The sequence below is a fragment of the Heteronotia binoei genome, unplaced genomic scaffold (assembly GCF_032191835.1).
Source record: "Heteronotia binoei isolate CCM8104 ecotype False Entrance Well unplaced genomic scaffold, APGP_CSIRO_Hbin_v1 ptg000654l, whole genome shotgun sequence".
Lineage (NCBI taxonomy): Eukaryota > Metazoa > Chordata > Lepidosauria > Squamata > Gekkonidae > Heteronotia > Heteronotia binoei.
Genome location: NW_026800062.1, coordinates 445,531 through 460,225, shown reverse-complemented (window position 1 = coordinate 460,225; position 14,695 = coordinate 445,531). Strand labels below are relative to the sequence as shown.

The 14,695-nt window shown below is 39.0% G+C and overlaps 1 protein-coding gene across 8 annotated transcripts in view; it reads right to left on the bottom strand.

Moving 5' to 3' along the window:
- Positions 1-14,695, bottom strand: part of LOC132590756 (PHD finger protein 14-like) — a 169,138-nt gene that overhangs the window by 55,708 nt on the left and 98,735 nt on the right. For 5 of the 8 annotated variants that reach the window (XM_060263671.1, XM_060263675.1, XM_060263673.1 and 2 more), the window contains one exon: positions 6,663-6,695. The exons of the other annotated variants lie outside the window; for them this stretch is intronic. In XM_060263671.1, the coding sequence (XP_060119654.1) occupies positions 6,663-6,695 (33 nt within the window). The remainder of the gene's footprint in view (positions 1-6,662; positions 6,696-14,695) is intronic. 8 annotated transcript variants of the gene reach the window in all.

Sequence of the window (14,695 nt, the reverse complement as noted above, 5' to 3'; positions counted from 1 at the left end):
ACAACCCTAATCACTGGTTTTCTATAGATAAATGTAGATTGGCTGATGGGTGGGAGGAAGTGAAGAAAGGGAAAGGCGGTTATGGGGGCTTCCAGGGAAAGTACGGAGGAAATAATGAGGAATGGGAAAATAAAATGCCCCCACAAGTCCTTGCAGGTCTCCCCCCCCCGCCCCGGTTCAAGTCCTCTATTGATAACTTATTGCTAAAACAGAGTGATTTGTATAAAACTAATTTACTGACACTAAATAAATCTGCAATTTTTTTAGGGCAATAGGAATTTCACTTGTGTACATTTAAAGGTAAGCTACATTCATGATTTGGTTGCTAGGGAGTAGTATCACTCTAGTATTCTCTACTGCAATAACTTTTCTGATACTCTCTACCATACAAAAAGTTATCCCAATAATATAGTGGTAAAGGAGAAAAGTAAGCTACCAGGCATTGTGTTGCATCCCTTCCAAATGTGACAGTGAGAAGGAATGCTAGAAATAGGAACCCTACACTTGGCAAGGTATTCTGTTGGAACTAGTGTGGAGTAGCAGTGGACAGCGGGACAAGAGCATGCAAGCTTGTTCTGGGGGAGAAGGACATGAATGGCTCTACCTAATATGAGGGTAAAAGGATTCTTCAGGTTCACTGCCACCCTATAAAAGGGGTCTGACATATGGCCTCTCTTGGGGCCTTTTGCTGAAAGCTGCATAGGAATAAGCTTATAAACCTTGCTTTTACCAAAAGTATGTATTATGCTCCATCATTTCTATTTCCAACAGCTCCCCAACTGTGGCAGAATTATCCTCAATTCTAATTTGTTTGTTTAGATCTCCAAACATCTTGTCCTGCCCCATGAGCAATTTCCTTCTTACTGGGATTAGCAGCATAAAAGACATTGGTGTACTAGCTTCTCTCTCATTTTAAGTGATCTCCAGGGTCCCTCTTTCCCAAGCAGTCATCCTGTTGAAGTTCTAAATACTAGACAAGAGGCTCTGAACCTCTATCATCAATATATGACATATAATTGCAAATTCAGAAATATATTATACGTGTGTGTGTGTGTACCTACTATTGTGGTCTGCGTTTTCATTCTTTGTCCAAATATGACTCATGACTGTGAAGCACTATCTGCCAATATTGCCCATTTTTAGCTAGCCTGAAGTTTCACAGTCATTAAAAGTTTATGACAAGGGTTCTAATGAAAAAGCCATATCTATTTTTCCGGTAGTACTACCCTATTAAAAGTCGATGTGTGCTAGTAATTAAGTAAATAATAACCAAACTTTGCAATCACAAGCAGTTAATAGAAAGTAAGTGAACTACCATTTGTTGGCAAATTTGTTGATAATTCTACTGTCAGCATGAGACCTTAATTATAAGCACACTAATTTAAAAGCATGAAATCTAAAGAAGTCAAAAAACAATACAATTACATTAAAGAAATGGAACTGAATGCATTTTCCAGTTTATCCAATAATATACATAGGTGCTGTCATAATGGTAGATGTAGCTTTTTAAACCATGGGATTGTGACATGGAAGTATTTCTGGCCATCAGTGGTGTACATGTTATGAAGCAATCCAAGAAGGAACACTATAAAATTAATATATTTCAGGAAGAATCTAATATGTGCCTTATTCTAGGCAACATATCAGCAACTAAAGGTCCCAGGGAAATACCAGTCCTTCCCTACAGGAACCACAGAGTTCTGTAGTTGACAACTCAGTGACAGAAGAGGAGTGAGAGTGGTTGTTTAAAAAGTTATCTCCTCCCTGAGAAACTGAAACTGGAGTACTGAAATATATTTTTTTTCCTTTGGAAAGGTTGAAATAATTTCTAAGGCAAAGACATACTCCTTAGGACAAAGTATTAAAAATTCCAGTGTTTTCAAAATTACCTTTATACTCAAAAGGGGTGAGGGGGATCTGCAAGGACTTGTGGGGGCATCTCATTTTCCCATTTCTCAATATTTTCTCCTTACTTTTCCTGGAAGCCCCCATAACCATTCCTTTCCCTGCTTTCTTCACTTCCTCCCATCCATCAGCCAATCTACATTTATCCAGCACCACCTTCAGCCTTCCTTCCTTTTGGAGCAGCACCTACTTCCTCTTGTATTTCCCTCTCCACACTATATCTTCTCTCCCCTACTTCCTCTTGTATTTCCCTCTCCACACTACATTCTCTTCCTCAATGCCTAGCAATCCCCATATCCTCACCTTTCCCTGCTTCCTTCTCTTCTTTCTACCCACCAAGTTATCTTTTACTTGTCCCTCATCTTCAGCTATATTTATTATTTATTTACTTCACTTGCAGTGCTTTTCTCCACAATGGAAACCCATAGCAGCTTACAGCATTTTATCCTCAAAACAACTGCCTTCTTGGCAGTTCCCTCTCTCCTGACCTTCTCAAGCAGGGGGCAGTGGCTGCTCTTCCACCTGTTATACTCAAACTGTGTGTGTGGGGTGTGTGTGTGTGTGTGGCATATGTTCCTCCTGCACTTCTCACCATGAGACTGTCCACCAGCCCATCCCTCTTCCTGCAGTTATATTCTCCCATCTATCCCGCTCTATTCTCTATCAACCAGCAGCACAGCTACCTCTGCATATGCACAGACAAATAACCTTTGACAGTCACTGCATGATGTCAGACAGTAATCCTGTTTGGGGGAATTTAACTCATTCCTCCATTTTTCACTGGTTTTTAGATTCTTCTGCAAACCAAGGATATCCCCCAAGTTTGCAGGAAAATATCCCTAGTCTGCAAACGGCCCCAATCCACAGATTTAAGTATCTGCAAATGGAACTATGTTGAGGATTTGATATATAAATGCATTGCAAATCCCACCTATTATGACCAGTGTTCCAGATTTTTAGCTTCCAGCTCACACATTTTTCTCAGCTCAGAAAAAAATGGCCCTTGAGCACACTAATTTATACATTAGCTCACAACTTTAGTGCCAGTAGCTCACAAGGTAGAATTTTTGCTCACAAGACTCTGCAGCTTAGAGGGAACATTGAACTATATGAGACTGTTTGTCTAAATAATAGACATGTTACCTTATTAACTATAATAAAATCAATTTCCTAATTTCAGTGTTTTTTTTTCTCTCAGAAGGCATAAATTAGGATACATAAGCTAAACTGATGTATGGTGCCATTCTCCCTCTCTCAAGTACTGGGTACATTTTCAGTTTTGCTTGTAAAAAACTTAAGGCATTCCACATTTGATAAATATGCCAATTAGTACGATTTTATATGCTAAGTAAGCTGCTGTACTTTGGTCACATCATGAGAAGACAAGAATCACTAGAAAAGATAATAATGCTAGGAAAAGTTGAAGGCAGGAGGAAAAGAGGAGACCCAACATGAGATGGATTGACTCAATAAAAGAAGCCATGGATTTCATGTTGCAAGAACTGAGCAAGGCTGTTAATTATAGAATATTTTGGAGGTTATTAATTTACACAGTTGCCAAAAGTTAGAAGCAACCTGACAGCACTTAACACATGCATACACACAATTAAGCCATCAGTAATGCATGTTATGTTATTAAAGCACCATCTATGTCTAGGTTTGATTTTTTTTAAAAAGTACTGTATAAGTTTCACTTTTTCACATAATTTCCAATTTTGCCCAGGGGAAAAAAGTATCTCCCCCCACCACCACCACCCAAATGTTCTGGAAATCTTACATCTCTGATTTGCTTGACCCTCTGTTTTCCAGTCAAGAACCATTTTGCCCAAGGTTTAAAAAATGGATTCATGAACAAGGAAGCAGATATTAGTTTCAGAATATATAATACCAATTTCTGTTAATTACACAAAAACCTTTAAAAACTATTTCTTAAGGCTGAGAAGTTGATAGTTTTAATCAGAATTAAGAATTCTTCCTTCTGTTTTGAATGCTCTGTAAATTTTTTAGCAACTAGCACTAAAGCATTTTAAGAGTAGCTGATCTTTTACACATGAATCAGATGTGGTATTTAAGTTAATTTCTTCACTGGTTTTACTTGGAATTCCCTTTATGGGTACCAGTTACTCATCATGCTGTTTCATCTACATTGCTTAACAAAAAAAATTGGAAACAATTCATGTTTCTAAATAGTCTACTTCAGGGGTGGCCAAAGGTAGCCCTCCAGATGTTTTTTGCCTACAACTCACATTAGCCCCAGCCATTGGCCATGCTGGCTGGGACTGATGGGAGTTGTAGGCAAAAAACATCTGGAGAGCTACCGTTGGCTACCCCTGGTCTACTTAAAGGCAACTTCTGCTTACAGTTGCCACCTGTTCAGTTAAATATCCTTGTATAATAAATAATAGTTCTCCACCTTCCAGATAGAGCTCTGCAGGGAACTGCAATCTCAGGCAACAAAACAGCATTTAGTTAACGCAGAAAACATTTGGTATAGAGGACTTGCAAGAAATCCTTTATATTATGGATTTTTTTCAGCCCTAACATCTTTTCTGCATAGGCTTTACTTTTTAACTCTCTCCTTCTGCAACAAGGCACATGATTATTATTTTATCCCTGGGTTCTAACCAGAGAATTTTTTCATCTCATCTCATTTGGAGAAAGATATTTTGAGAGGGCAAACATTTAATTGCCTTTACACTCAATAAACAAGTAAAGGTACAGATATTATATCAGAGAATAGACAAAACGTAAGGCACATAACTGGGGCTGCATGAACACAGAAAGGGTGAATAGCTTTATCACAATTCCACTTCAAGCTTCTACTGCATATTCAGCAGAATATTACGATTAAGCAGATGCTGCACTCCAGCTGGCAAAAATGATTTCAAGTCAGTAGTTTTCAATTTTTTGCATCTTATATACCACCAATCATTCTTGTGAAGATCAATCATCTCATTTTGCCAACAGGATGATGCTGTTATAGGCCTTCCTGTTTGTGGGCCTTCTAGAGGTAGCTGGTTGGCCACTGTAAGAACAGAATGATGGACTAGTTGGGTGTTTGGTTTGATCCAGTATGGCTCTTCTGAAATTCTTATGTGCATTTGTGCTCAGCACCGATTTCCTTACAAAATACTCTGAAGATGCAGGTGTTCAGTGCATTGGTTTTTATAACTGGCAAGATTTATAATATAGTTTTAACGTTAAGATTTTAAGGTTTTTAGGTTTTAAACGCTTCGACTTTTTTAAATGTAATAACTTTGCACTCTGTTCATTGTTTTATCATTTGTTGTGAGCCGCCCTGAGCCATTTTATGGGAAGGGCGGGATATAAGTCATAGAATAAATAAATAAATAAATAATTATATAAATGTATAATTTATAATTGGTTTTTATAACTGGCAAGATTTATAATTTATGTAATCAGACAACATATCAGGAATCATATGTTTGCTTGGAAGCATTTCATGATGGATAATACAGTGCTTAGCCTGAAAATTAGCAACTTAGCAAATCTTTGCCATGATTCCAGAGAGGATGCCTATCATTTCAGCAGCACCATCAGTACAATATTTTTCCAGTCCAGACCATTCTTCAAAAATTATTCACCAATAATTGTTAATGTTTCTGCACTTGCTGTTTGTGTAGGCATATTGTGAATCATGAACACATCCTCAAGCACTTTCTCCTCACTGGAATATTGAACAAATTCTGTTAAAAATGCACTGTTGAAGCATGCATTTGAAGTGCAAACAACTGACTTTTTCACTTGGCCAATAAACTAAGCTTCAATACATTTTCAATGTGATGCATAACTGTTATCATCCGAGAGTGGGATTTTAGCAATCTTTACTGCATCTATAAGAACTTCTTGCTTGATTTATTAGTATTTCCTATAAAGCTACTGTGATGATTAGGACAATGCTGTGATTTAAAATAGTTGCTAGGCAGAAGCACATGGCATAATTCTGGGTAGGTAAGGTCGATAGGATGCAGCTGGTGACTGGAGGGAATTAGGAGAAAAACTGAATGTCCAACATCACTATTAGCATGTCAAAATGTCATGGCTGTTCACCTGCAGATGGTACAGATTGAGGGAAAGAGAACTCTTGCTAATTGTTATGAAAATCTTGTCCTGCTTAGACTACTTCAGAGTCCCGTTGGTGGTAAGTGTGCCACCAGTAGAGAACCAATGATCTAAGTGACAATTAATGAGCTATCAGATCCTTGTATGATTTCATCAGAAGGCAGGAAATCCACTGTTTGAAGTGTTTGCAGATATTGAGGGGGCTTCCAAAGGAGGCTCAGGGCAGCCTGTGAAGATCCCATAAACAGGGATTAAACTGCTAATCCCAAAATCTGCTTCAGTGTAGCAGATTTGGACCTTTTCTCACTGCAGGCCTCTCCCATTTTATTTCATGGATTTACAGCTAGGGGAATCACTTGCTTTCATACATACTCAGGTTCCTACCCTAACAGACTGTACTAGTAATGAAAGCTGCAGCTTGTTCCACTCCAACTCAATGTGTTTATATCTCTTTTGGTATCTTACTGCTCTGCATTCACAGATCTCAAGGATCTGTGGTCTTACTCAGTACATATTTTACCATAATCAGAAATTATGCATGTTAGTATCCATGATTACTCTTTTACACTCTAAGTATTATCTTTAGGTGAAGGTCAACGTATATATCTTTGCCATCATCACTATATATTCAAATTGCATAATAGATATCTATTTTTACATTTTATAACAGTTACCTGATACTTGTTTTTCATTCCATCCACTTCTCCCTATATTTAACACATAAGGTATTTTGCAGTTAGTAGAAATGAAAAGAACAGGGAAGAGCCAGTTAAGTACTTTTAAGCTGCATTGACTTCAATGGGAAAAAATTAACACATACTTCATTAATCTGAAAACAAAAACATCAAGATCCTAAAAAGGTGAGCGCTATTTGACAGAAGAGTTAGAAGACAGAAAAGGAGTTCTAATAGGTCATAGTATTAAGTCACAGAAGAATGATGTAGTTGTCAGCAGTTATGAAAAGAATGTAGCCACCAGACAGACACACAATACCCTGTTCCCCCAAATTAACTGTGTTGCTGCTAAAAACAGCTATGTACTGGGAGAAGGTCAATACAGATGTCTGGGCTAGGAAAGTAGGGTGTGACAAAGGGTAAATGGAAGTTCTCTCATCACAGATACTTTATTAGTTGTTTCAGGAAAGTGTGCCTGTCCCATCTGGAAGCCAATACTCCAAGGGCATGAAAATATATGCTCCCTAACTGAGAAGGTAACGTAAACTAGCCATAGATCTGATAATAGAGCATGAAAACAAGCTACCCTGTTGGTGCAAGAAAAAGCTACTATTGTCACATTTAAATATGTGCCAAAAAGGTTGTCCTCTCAAAGACTTCAGCTTTTCAGTATAGCTTTCAGCTTCTCTGCTCAACTGTTATGCTGCACATCTGATATCCGAGACCACTTGCTGGTTTAGAACAGTTCAAAATTTGGCTCCCTATTGGATCAAACAGGAGATCTACCGATATATAGCATGGCTCACACCACATGCACTCCCCTGTGCAATTCAGGGGTCAGGATACTGAAATATGGCCCATGCATGTATTCCTAAGGTCAGGTTATTTAGATGTATCTTAGGCATTCACTTGCCCTTAACTCAACTCTTTGTACAGGAAACAGGCTGCTTCAGTATGAAAGAAGCAATGAATGCAGCACCTGCTCATCAGCCCTCATGATAAGTAGCTAGGACAACTTTCCAGTTCACAGAAGTAACAGAAAGTCTTTTTTGGTTTATGAGCAGGGAAGGCAGGAACGTTTTGAAATCACTATTTATATAATTGCCCTGATATTTTTTCACTGGATGCTCAGGGAAAAATACAAAAATTAAACAGCAGAAACCTAAAAATAGAATACATCGAAATAGTATAAACATGTCAGCATAGTTTTAGGGATCAAGGACATGGATGCAGCACTTCCTACAATTTTTTCAGTCCCCAGTGGTATGCAGTAATGCACACAGCTTCCAGGGATGGGCAATCCATACAGCTGGCTTTTCAATTGCAGTGTGAGGGTGATCAAGGAAAAACAAGATACTTGCCTTTGCTAAAGAAATATACTGTTGCTACCTATTCAAGTTTTGGAATATTTCCATTTCTGAATCTAAGGTCTGGGCCTGGTTAACGGAACCTGGGAAGGTGTGAGGAATTTTTTTTTTAAAAAAAACTAATCTCTCATTACAAAAAAATAGTACTGTAATATTAGTTCCAATAGTTGTTATATTTGTCCCCATTGCTTACTCTAATTAAACCATTTTACTATACAAGGAAAATATTCCAAAATCTGCTTAATGATCTCTGGTATTACATAAAGTTTGATTAAATAATATCATTCAAGAACAGTTTCCTTCTCTTTTGTATATTGTTAATTTTGAATACGATGAAAACTACACATACCGAATATTTTGACTGTATTTCAACAAGGCTCCAATTATTCCATGTTCTAAATATTTTACCAAATTTGCATTAACAGACTTGCAAACCAGATTAGATCCCACAGAGGTTTACAATTCAAAACTGTAATAATGACACAATATAGATAATGGCGACTGCCTGAGAAGCAACCTGCAAAACTCTGCTTTTCTGCATGCTTGGCTATATGGGAAATTGGTGCAACACTTTAACAATATCAGCAATGCCAAAGTTCTTCTAAAACAGAAAACATAAGAATGAAAAAGATTTAAAACAGACACTATTTTTAGAAAATCAAATTTAAACTAATCTTTATGCCATAGGATGCATTTGTTGGAGAACCAAACAAACAGGTTTTATCATTGTGGATAATGAATCAGTGCCATTCTGGACATGTTAGATCCTTGATACTTTTTTAACATCAACAAATGAATGCAAATATTGCATAAAGCATCAGCCAAGTGAAACACTTGTAGCTCTAGAACCACACTGTTTTCTGCCTGGAAAGAGCATTCATTTGTACCTAAAACAGAGATGTCTGACAGTTGGCAGTGCATGGCAGTAGGGTAGTCATTTCTTGCACCGACTACAGGAATATACTGCTTCCCAGATAGACAGCTCATTATTGGAAGGATGGAGGGCTGGACTAGAAATGGTACTCCAGGTGATTCTCCAAATGGTACCTGCTGCAATCTGCTATTGGAGGTTTATCAAGGGGTCATTATCCAGGAGAAGGCACTACATTGGTTTTGCCTCTGTTCTCTCCTTCCCACCCACTATAGTCAGTCTGAAGAGATTCTGACACTATCCTTTGTTAAGAACTTCAGTTGCTGCTGATTGATGGAGTCAAAGACATTTTAATACGTACATCTTGTTTCAATTGTAACATTGTGTGTTTCAACACCACTTGGTACTGTCCATCACAATCAGTACCTGGGATATCAGGCAAAGACAACATGCTGGGAGGGAAGTTCATATAAGGAAATTCCATGCAGTGCTCATTTAAGGTGATTTGGGTACATCAGCAGTACCACTATGTTGGTGGCCACAGGCTGACTGACATTCATATTATCTGCTGAGTTAAACTATATTCCATCCCCAGGATACCCAGTAAAGTGGAATGGTTTTCCGCATTAGAAGACTGCCTGCCCATACCACTAAGATATACCCACCTAGTTTATGCCCAGTGTATGGAAGAGGAAAGCAATAAATGCTATGACTTTCCATGCCAATAAAGGTATTTGGATACTGAAATGTTATGACTTGTGCTCAGCAGTGTCAGTATCCCATTCTGTCTCACATCATGTCATGGATATAAACCATTACATAATACATTGAAATGTCAACTATGTTCAGATATTTTTGCAATGTACTGCTTACTAGAAATGAATGCACATATAGGAGGGCAGTCAGGCTGACCAATCTAGTGAGAATTGCTTAAAGCATGGTTAGAAAATGGAAGGGGGTATTCTCCACCTGTCTCTTTATTTAGTACATTTTAAAATCTTTCCTTTCATTCAGTAGCTTAGACAGCACATATCAGTGTCTCCTTCACACAATAACTTTGTGAAGCAGGCTACAACTGTATACCCAAAGTCACCCGAGAAGCTATATGGCAGACCAGGGTTGTGACTCTGAGTCTCCTAGAACTCAGTCTGGCATTCTAATCACTACACCACACACTGGTTCTCACCTTGGCCAGTGAGACATGTGTGTTCAGGTGAGGCCTTCTTTTCAGTTCCTGACACTGTTTTAAAAGGGTGTTCCCTGATGCAGGCAACTTGTTCAGATACCCATATGGACAAATTGTTCTGTAGCATCACTTGGGGCAGGTCTGTTACACTTCAATGTATAAACATATGGGTACTGCACCTGCACCAAGCCCAAAGTTGGAATCTTCTAGAGATATCCCCAATTTTTTTGGTATGTGTTGTCCTCAGGGCTTGGGGAGTGAACACGCTGTGTGCATGCTCAGACCTGCGGAGAAGGCACGTCCCACTCAGTTCCTTTCAGGTTCCAACAAATATGGTGAGTAGGTGAAAGGTGCCAGCAGTGGAAAAGGCTGAGTGGGCATTTGTGACTGCACAGAAGACCACTTGAAGATAATCAGTTACAGGTAAGCAACCTGTTTATCTTCTTTGTGGCTTCTGTGCAGTCCCACACATGGATGACTAGTGAGTTTGTGGGGTCTTTTTTGGGGTGGTGGTACAGGCTCACCTGAAAGTACTGGTTGGATCTACATGAAAATCAACCAAAGAACTGTCTGGCTGAAGGATACATTACAACAAGAACAAACATCCAAGGAGTAATGGGAGATGACCAGGTCACTGCATTACAGATGTCTTGCAGTGATGAACCTCCCAGGAAGGCTGAAGAGGTTGAGATTAATCTTGTCAAATGTGCCCACAAGTGAGTAGGGAGTGGTTGATGCACAAGTTTGTAAGAAAAGGAGATGGTGGATATGATCCATTGTGACGAGATTCTTTGACCTTGTCTAGGTTGTCCTCAAGAGGTGGAGGTCGGAGAAATTGTTCAGTTTATGAAAGGCAGAAAGTGAGTGCTTGGCAAATGTCTAAAGAATGCAAAGCTCGCTGCCCTTTATTGGAAGGGTTGGAGAAAAGGCTGGCAATATAGTTGGCTGAGAGAGAGGAATGGTTGACACTACTTTTAGGAGAGGCAGGGTCTGGCTGCAGAACTACTTTGTCCTTATGAAAGGAGACATATGGTGGGTCTGCCCTGAAAGCTGAAAAATCACTGCAGCATTTGGCTGAAGTAAGAGATACTAGAAAGGTCATTTTCCAAGAAATAAGATGGATTGGGGCTGTGGCCATGGGTTCAAAAAGCTTCCGCATTAGTTGTGAGAGCATTTATGACAAGCTCCAATTGGTACAGTTGGTTTGATTGGTGGATGAAGTCTCAACATGCCTTTCAAAACCAACTTGAAGGTGTGGTGAGAGAACAGTGTCTTCCCATCAGTGGGATAATGGAACACAGGAATGGCTGCTAAGTGAATCTTAAGAGAGGAAAATCCCAATTCGGACTCCTGGAGAACTAGATAAAACAGCACATCAGTTAGGGAAGTGGATAAGGGATCCAATTGTCTACTGGAGGTGTAGGAGGAGAAGCATTTCCACTTAGCTTCACAAGTTTTTTCAAGTGGCTAGTTCCCTCACGTTCAACAGAATATGTGTTGTACAGCAGAAGGGAAGTCTATGGTCGAAGGTACCATGCTATTAGTTTGAAGAAAGCTGGATCCAGATGGAGCACTCAACTCCCCTGTTGGGAGAGCAAGTCCCAAGCTTTTGGTAGATACAGAAACTTCCCATGTGAAAGTTGTAGAATGCTATGAGTGGTGGAGTTGGAACCACCAAAATAGGTGATGGTGGTGCCCTCGCTATAGTTGAAGGGGCGGATGGTCTCACATCAATGGGCTGAACAGCTGAGTTGGAGAGACCAGAGATAAGAAGGGGCAGATGGTCCCACATCAATGGGCTGAACAGCTGAGCTGGAGAGACCAGATATAAGAAGGGACAGTTGCCACTGATGTTGGTGAATGAGTGTGTTTTATCTTTTTCTTCTTGGTCAAATGAACACTTGGCTGATACTGTCTTAGGAATCGATTATGTAAAAGACGATCCCGACAGATCCATAACCTTGGATCCTGAACCTGATGGAATCAATTAAGTGTTGTGAGCTGAGGATGGCATTGTAGGTGATTGAAAAAGATGACCCTGGAATCTGAGGGTACAATTTCAATGGGCCTGATGAGTGAACTTCACAAAAAGACAGAGCTGGTGTCCATCAGAGGAAGGGAATTTTTTGAAAAAATCTGTGCCTCCCATACACGACTACCCAAGCCTCACAGGTGGAGGGAAGGGGAAGAGGGGGGAAGGGGGAGACACAGACTAAATGACAAGATGAACAAATAGATTTTTTTTTTCAAATTGCAAAGGAAACAAAGACAGAAGAGAAGGTAAGAGAAAAAGAAGGGCTACAAGCAGTGAGGATGAGAAGAATGATGAGGTCAGGCTCTGGTGACAGTTAAGGAGGAACTGAGTGGGAGACACCCTACCCTCAAGTCTGAGCAGGTGAGGAGCATGCTCACTCCCCAAGCCCTGAGAAGAATGTGCATCACAATGGTTGGGGATAGCTCTAGAAAATTCTGACTTTGGGCTCAGTGCAGGCACAGTACCCATGTGTACGACTGTACAGAAGTCATAGAGACCTATTGCTTGTGAAGATAAAATAATCTGTCTTTGAAGTGAAGTCAATCTATTACCTACACAATGCCACGATTCCCAAATTTTGTTCACTTTTTTGTTTTAGGACATTAAAGTGAGCAATACAAAAACCACAGCAGTCATTTTTTGAAAGAAAGGATGCAAGGCTACAGAAACAGCTATTTTTTGTGTTTTATATAGCAATTCTTTTTCAGTGTTGTTCAGATGAGAAAGCTTGTCAGACCTCTTTGGTAAGTATCACCCATTCCATAAAAGTGACACTATTACTAGCAGAGAAGATGCTGCCCTCCTGCCCTAAAGCAAAGTCACTGTCATTATTTGACAGCTGGGGTAATATGGGAATATGTTACACAGGCAGGGAAATAACTTGACAAGATTGCAGGAGAGTTGCATGGTGTATTATGAACAAAATGTGAGTAGACTATCAGTGGGACAGAAATTTTTTATCATATCTACTATGTCTATATAATAGTGTTTGCACTTATTGGGAACAAATCACATGTCTATAAACATTCAAGCAACAATATTTGAAAAACTGATATTCAATATTTTCATTATGAATGATACAAAAACTGCTATTAGAACTAGAGAAATACCAGTGCCCTTATATACAAGAGCTAGCTTGCAAGACTGCCCCTAGTAATTGTCAACCTTGGCTTGAACAAAGCAATGTGAACAAGGACTGCACATTCATAAAACACTTGGCAACAACACTATTCATTTTGTGTCAATATAATTAACAAATGGGTACCATTCTCTTCAACAAAAGATAATACATTACTTATTAATCTGCTGCTGGAAAGGGTACTTTCCAGTTCTGATTTCTCTAGTAGCCAAGAACCAAAAACATAATGATATCTCATGGCTTGAGTATGTAAACTAAACCACATGATGAGAATTGGACTCAGTGGATAAAGTAGCAGGAAGTGTGGCAATTCTGGAATTCAGAGAAAGCAAGTGCAGAATTCTTGGCACTGTTTCCAACGGAGGGAGGAGAGAGAGAGAGAGAATATGTGCATCCATGCACAAATAAGTTCATGCTGAAGTCATGTTCCAGAGAAGTGCAAGAACAGCAGAAGGCTGCCTGCATGATGCTATGTTCACTTTTTCCATAGTACTATTTGAGGCTAGATCTACACAGTTATTAGATTACAATACTGACCCACTGACAGTTATATCTGATTGTTGTATTCGGAATTCCTTTCACTGTAGATACAAGTAATTTTTATTAAATTTGATTTGGACTGAGCTAAAGTCTTTGCCAAATGCACTCAAACCCATAACAAACTAAATGTACACTATTCATTAATGTTTCAAAAGGGTGAATTTTAAAACAAGCAGTCACTACATTTTCATAAAACAATTGTCACCAAAAGCAAAGTGGCATGCTGTAGGGTACTTATCTTGGATTCTGACAACACAAAAGAGCATAAGCTGTCTTCAAATGAAAATGAACAAACAAATGACAAACAGTAACATGAAAGAGCCACAAGGAGGCCTCATAAGACAATTTTAGGGTACCATTTGCTCATTCAGATGCCATAAAATTTGTCCATGCTGAAAACAATGCAACCTAAGATTTTATCATACCCAAGATTTATAGTTCTCAAGAAGAAATGCTGTTGGCAAGAAATCCTGAATGACTAACAGACCATTTTAATTCATGGTACACAGAGAAGCAGCATTAGCTAAAAGGCCTCTTAGCAATTCATCATGAATTTTAATTCACCCAAGGACTGAACACTGCCTCAAAATTGTGCTCAGGACTCATGTGTGCAGGTTACACCACACAGTTAAGTATCTACACCAACCACTGTATGTGCTTAAAGCAGACTGATTTGATTAATAACCAATATTCAGCACAAAGCATTATCCAATTTGGAAAGGTAAATGCAACTTAAAACTAGCAATTTACCTTATGCTTTTGGATGTCCATAGCTACTAAAGAAGTTTAGAAAATAAATTATTTGAAAAGCAGATTGGACAGTGAGGTTCTGTCTTTCTGAAAACAGATTGTTTCAGCAATGTCACACAGAATACTAAAAAAGCAAGACATCAAAT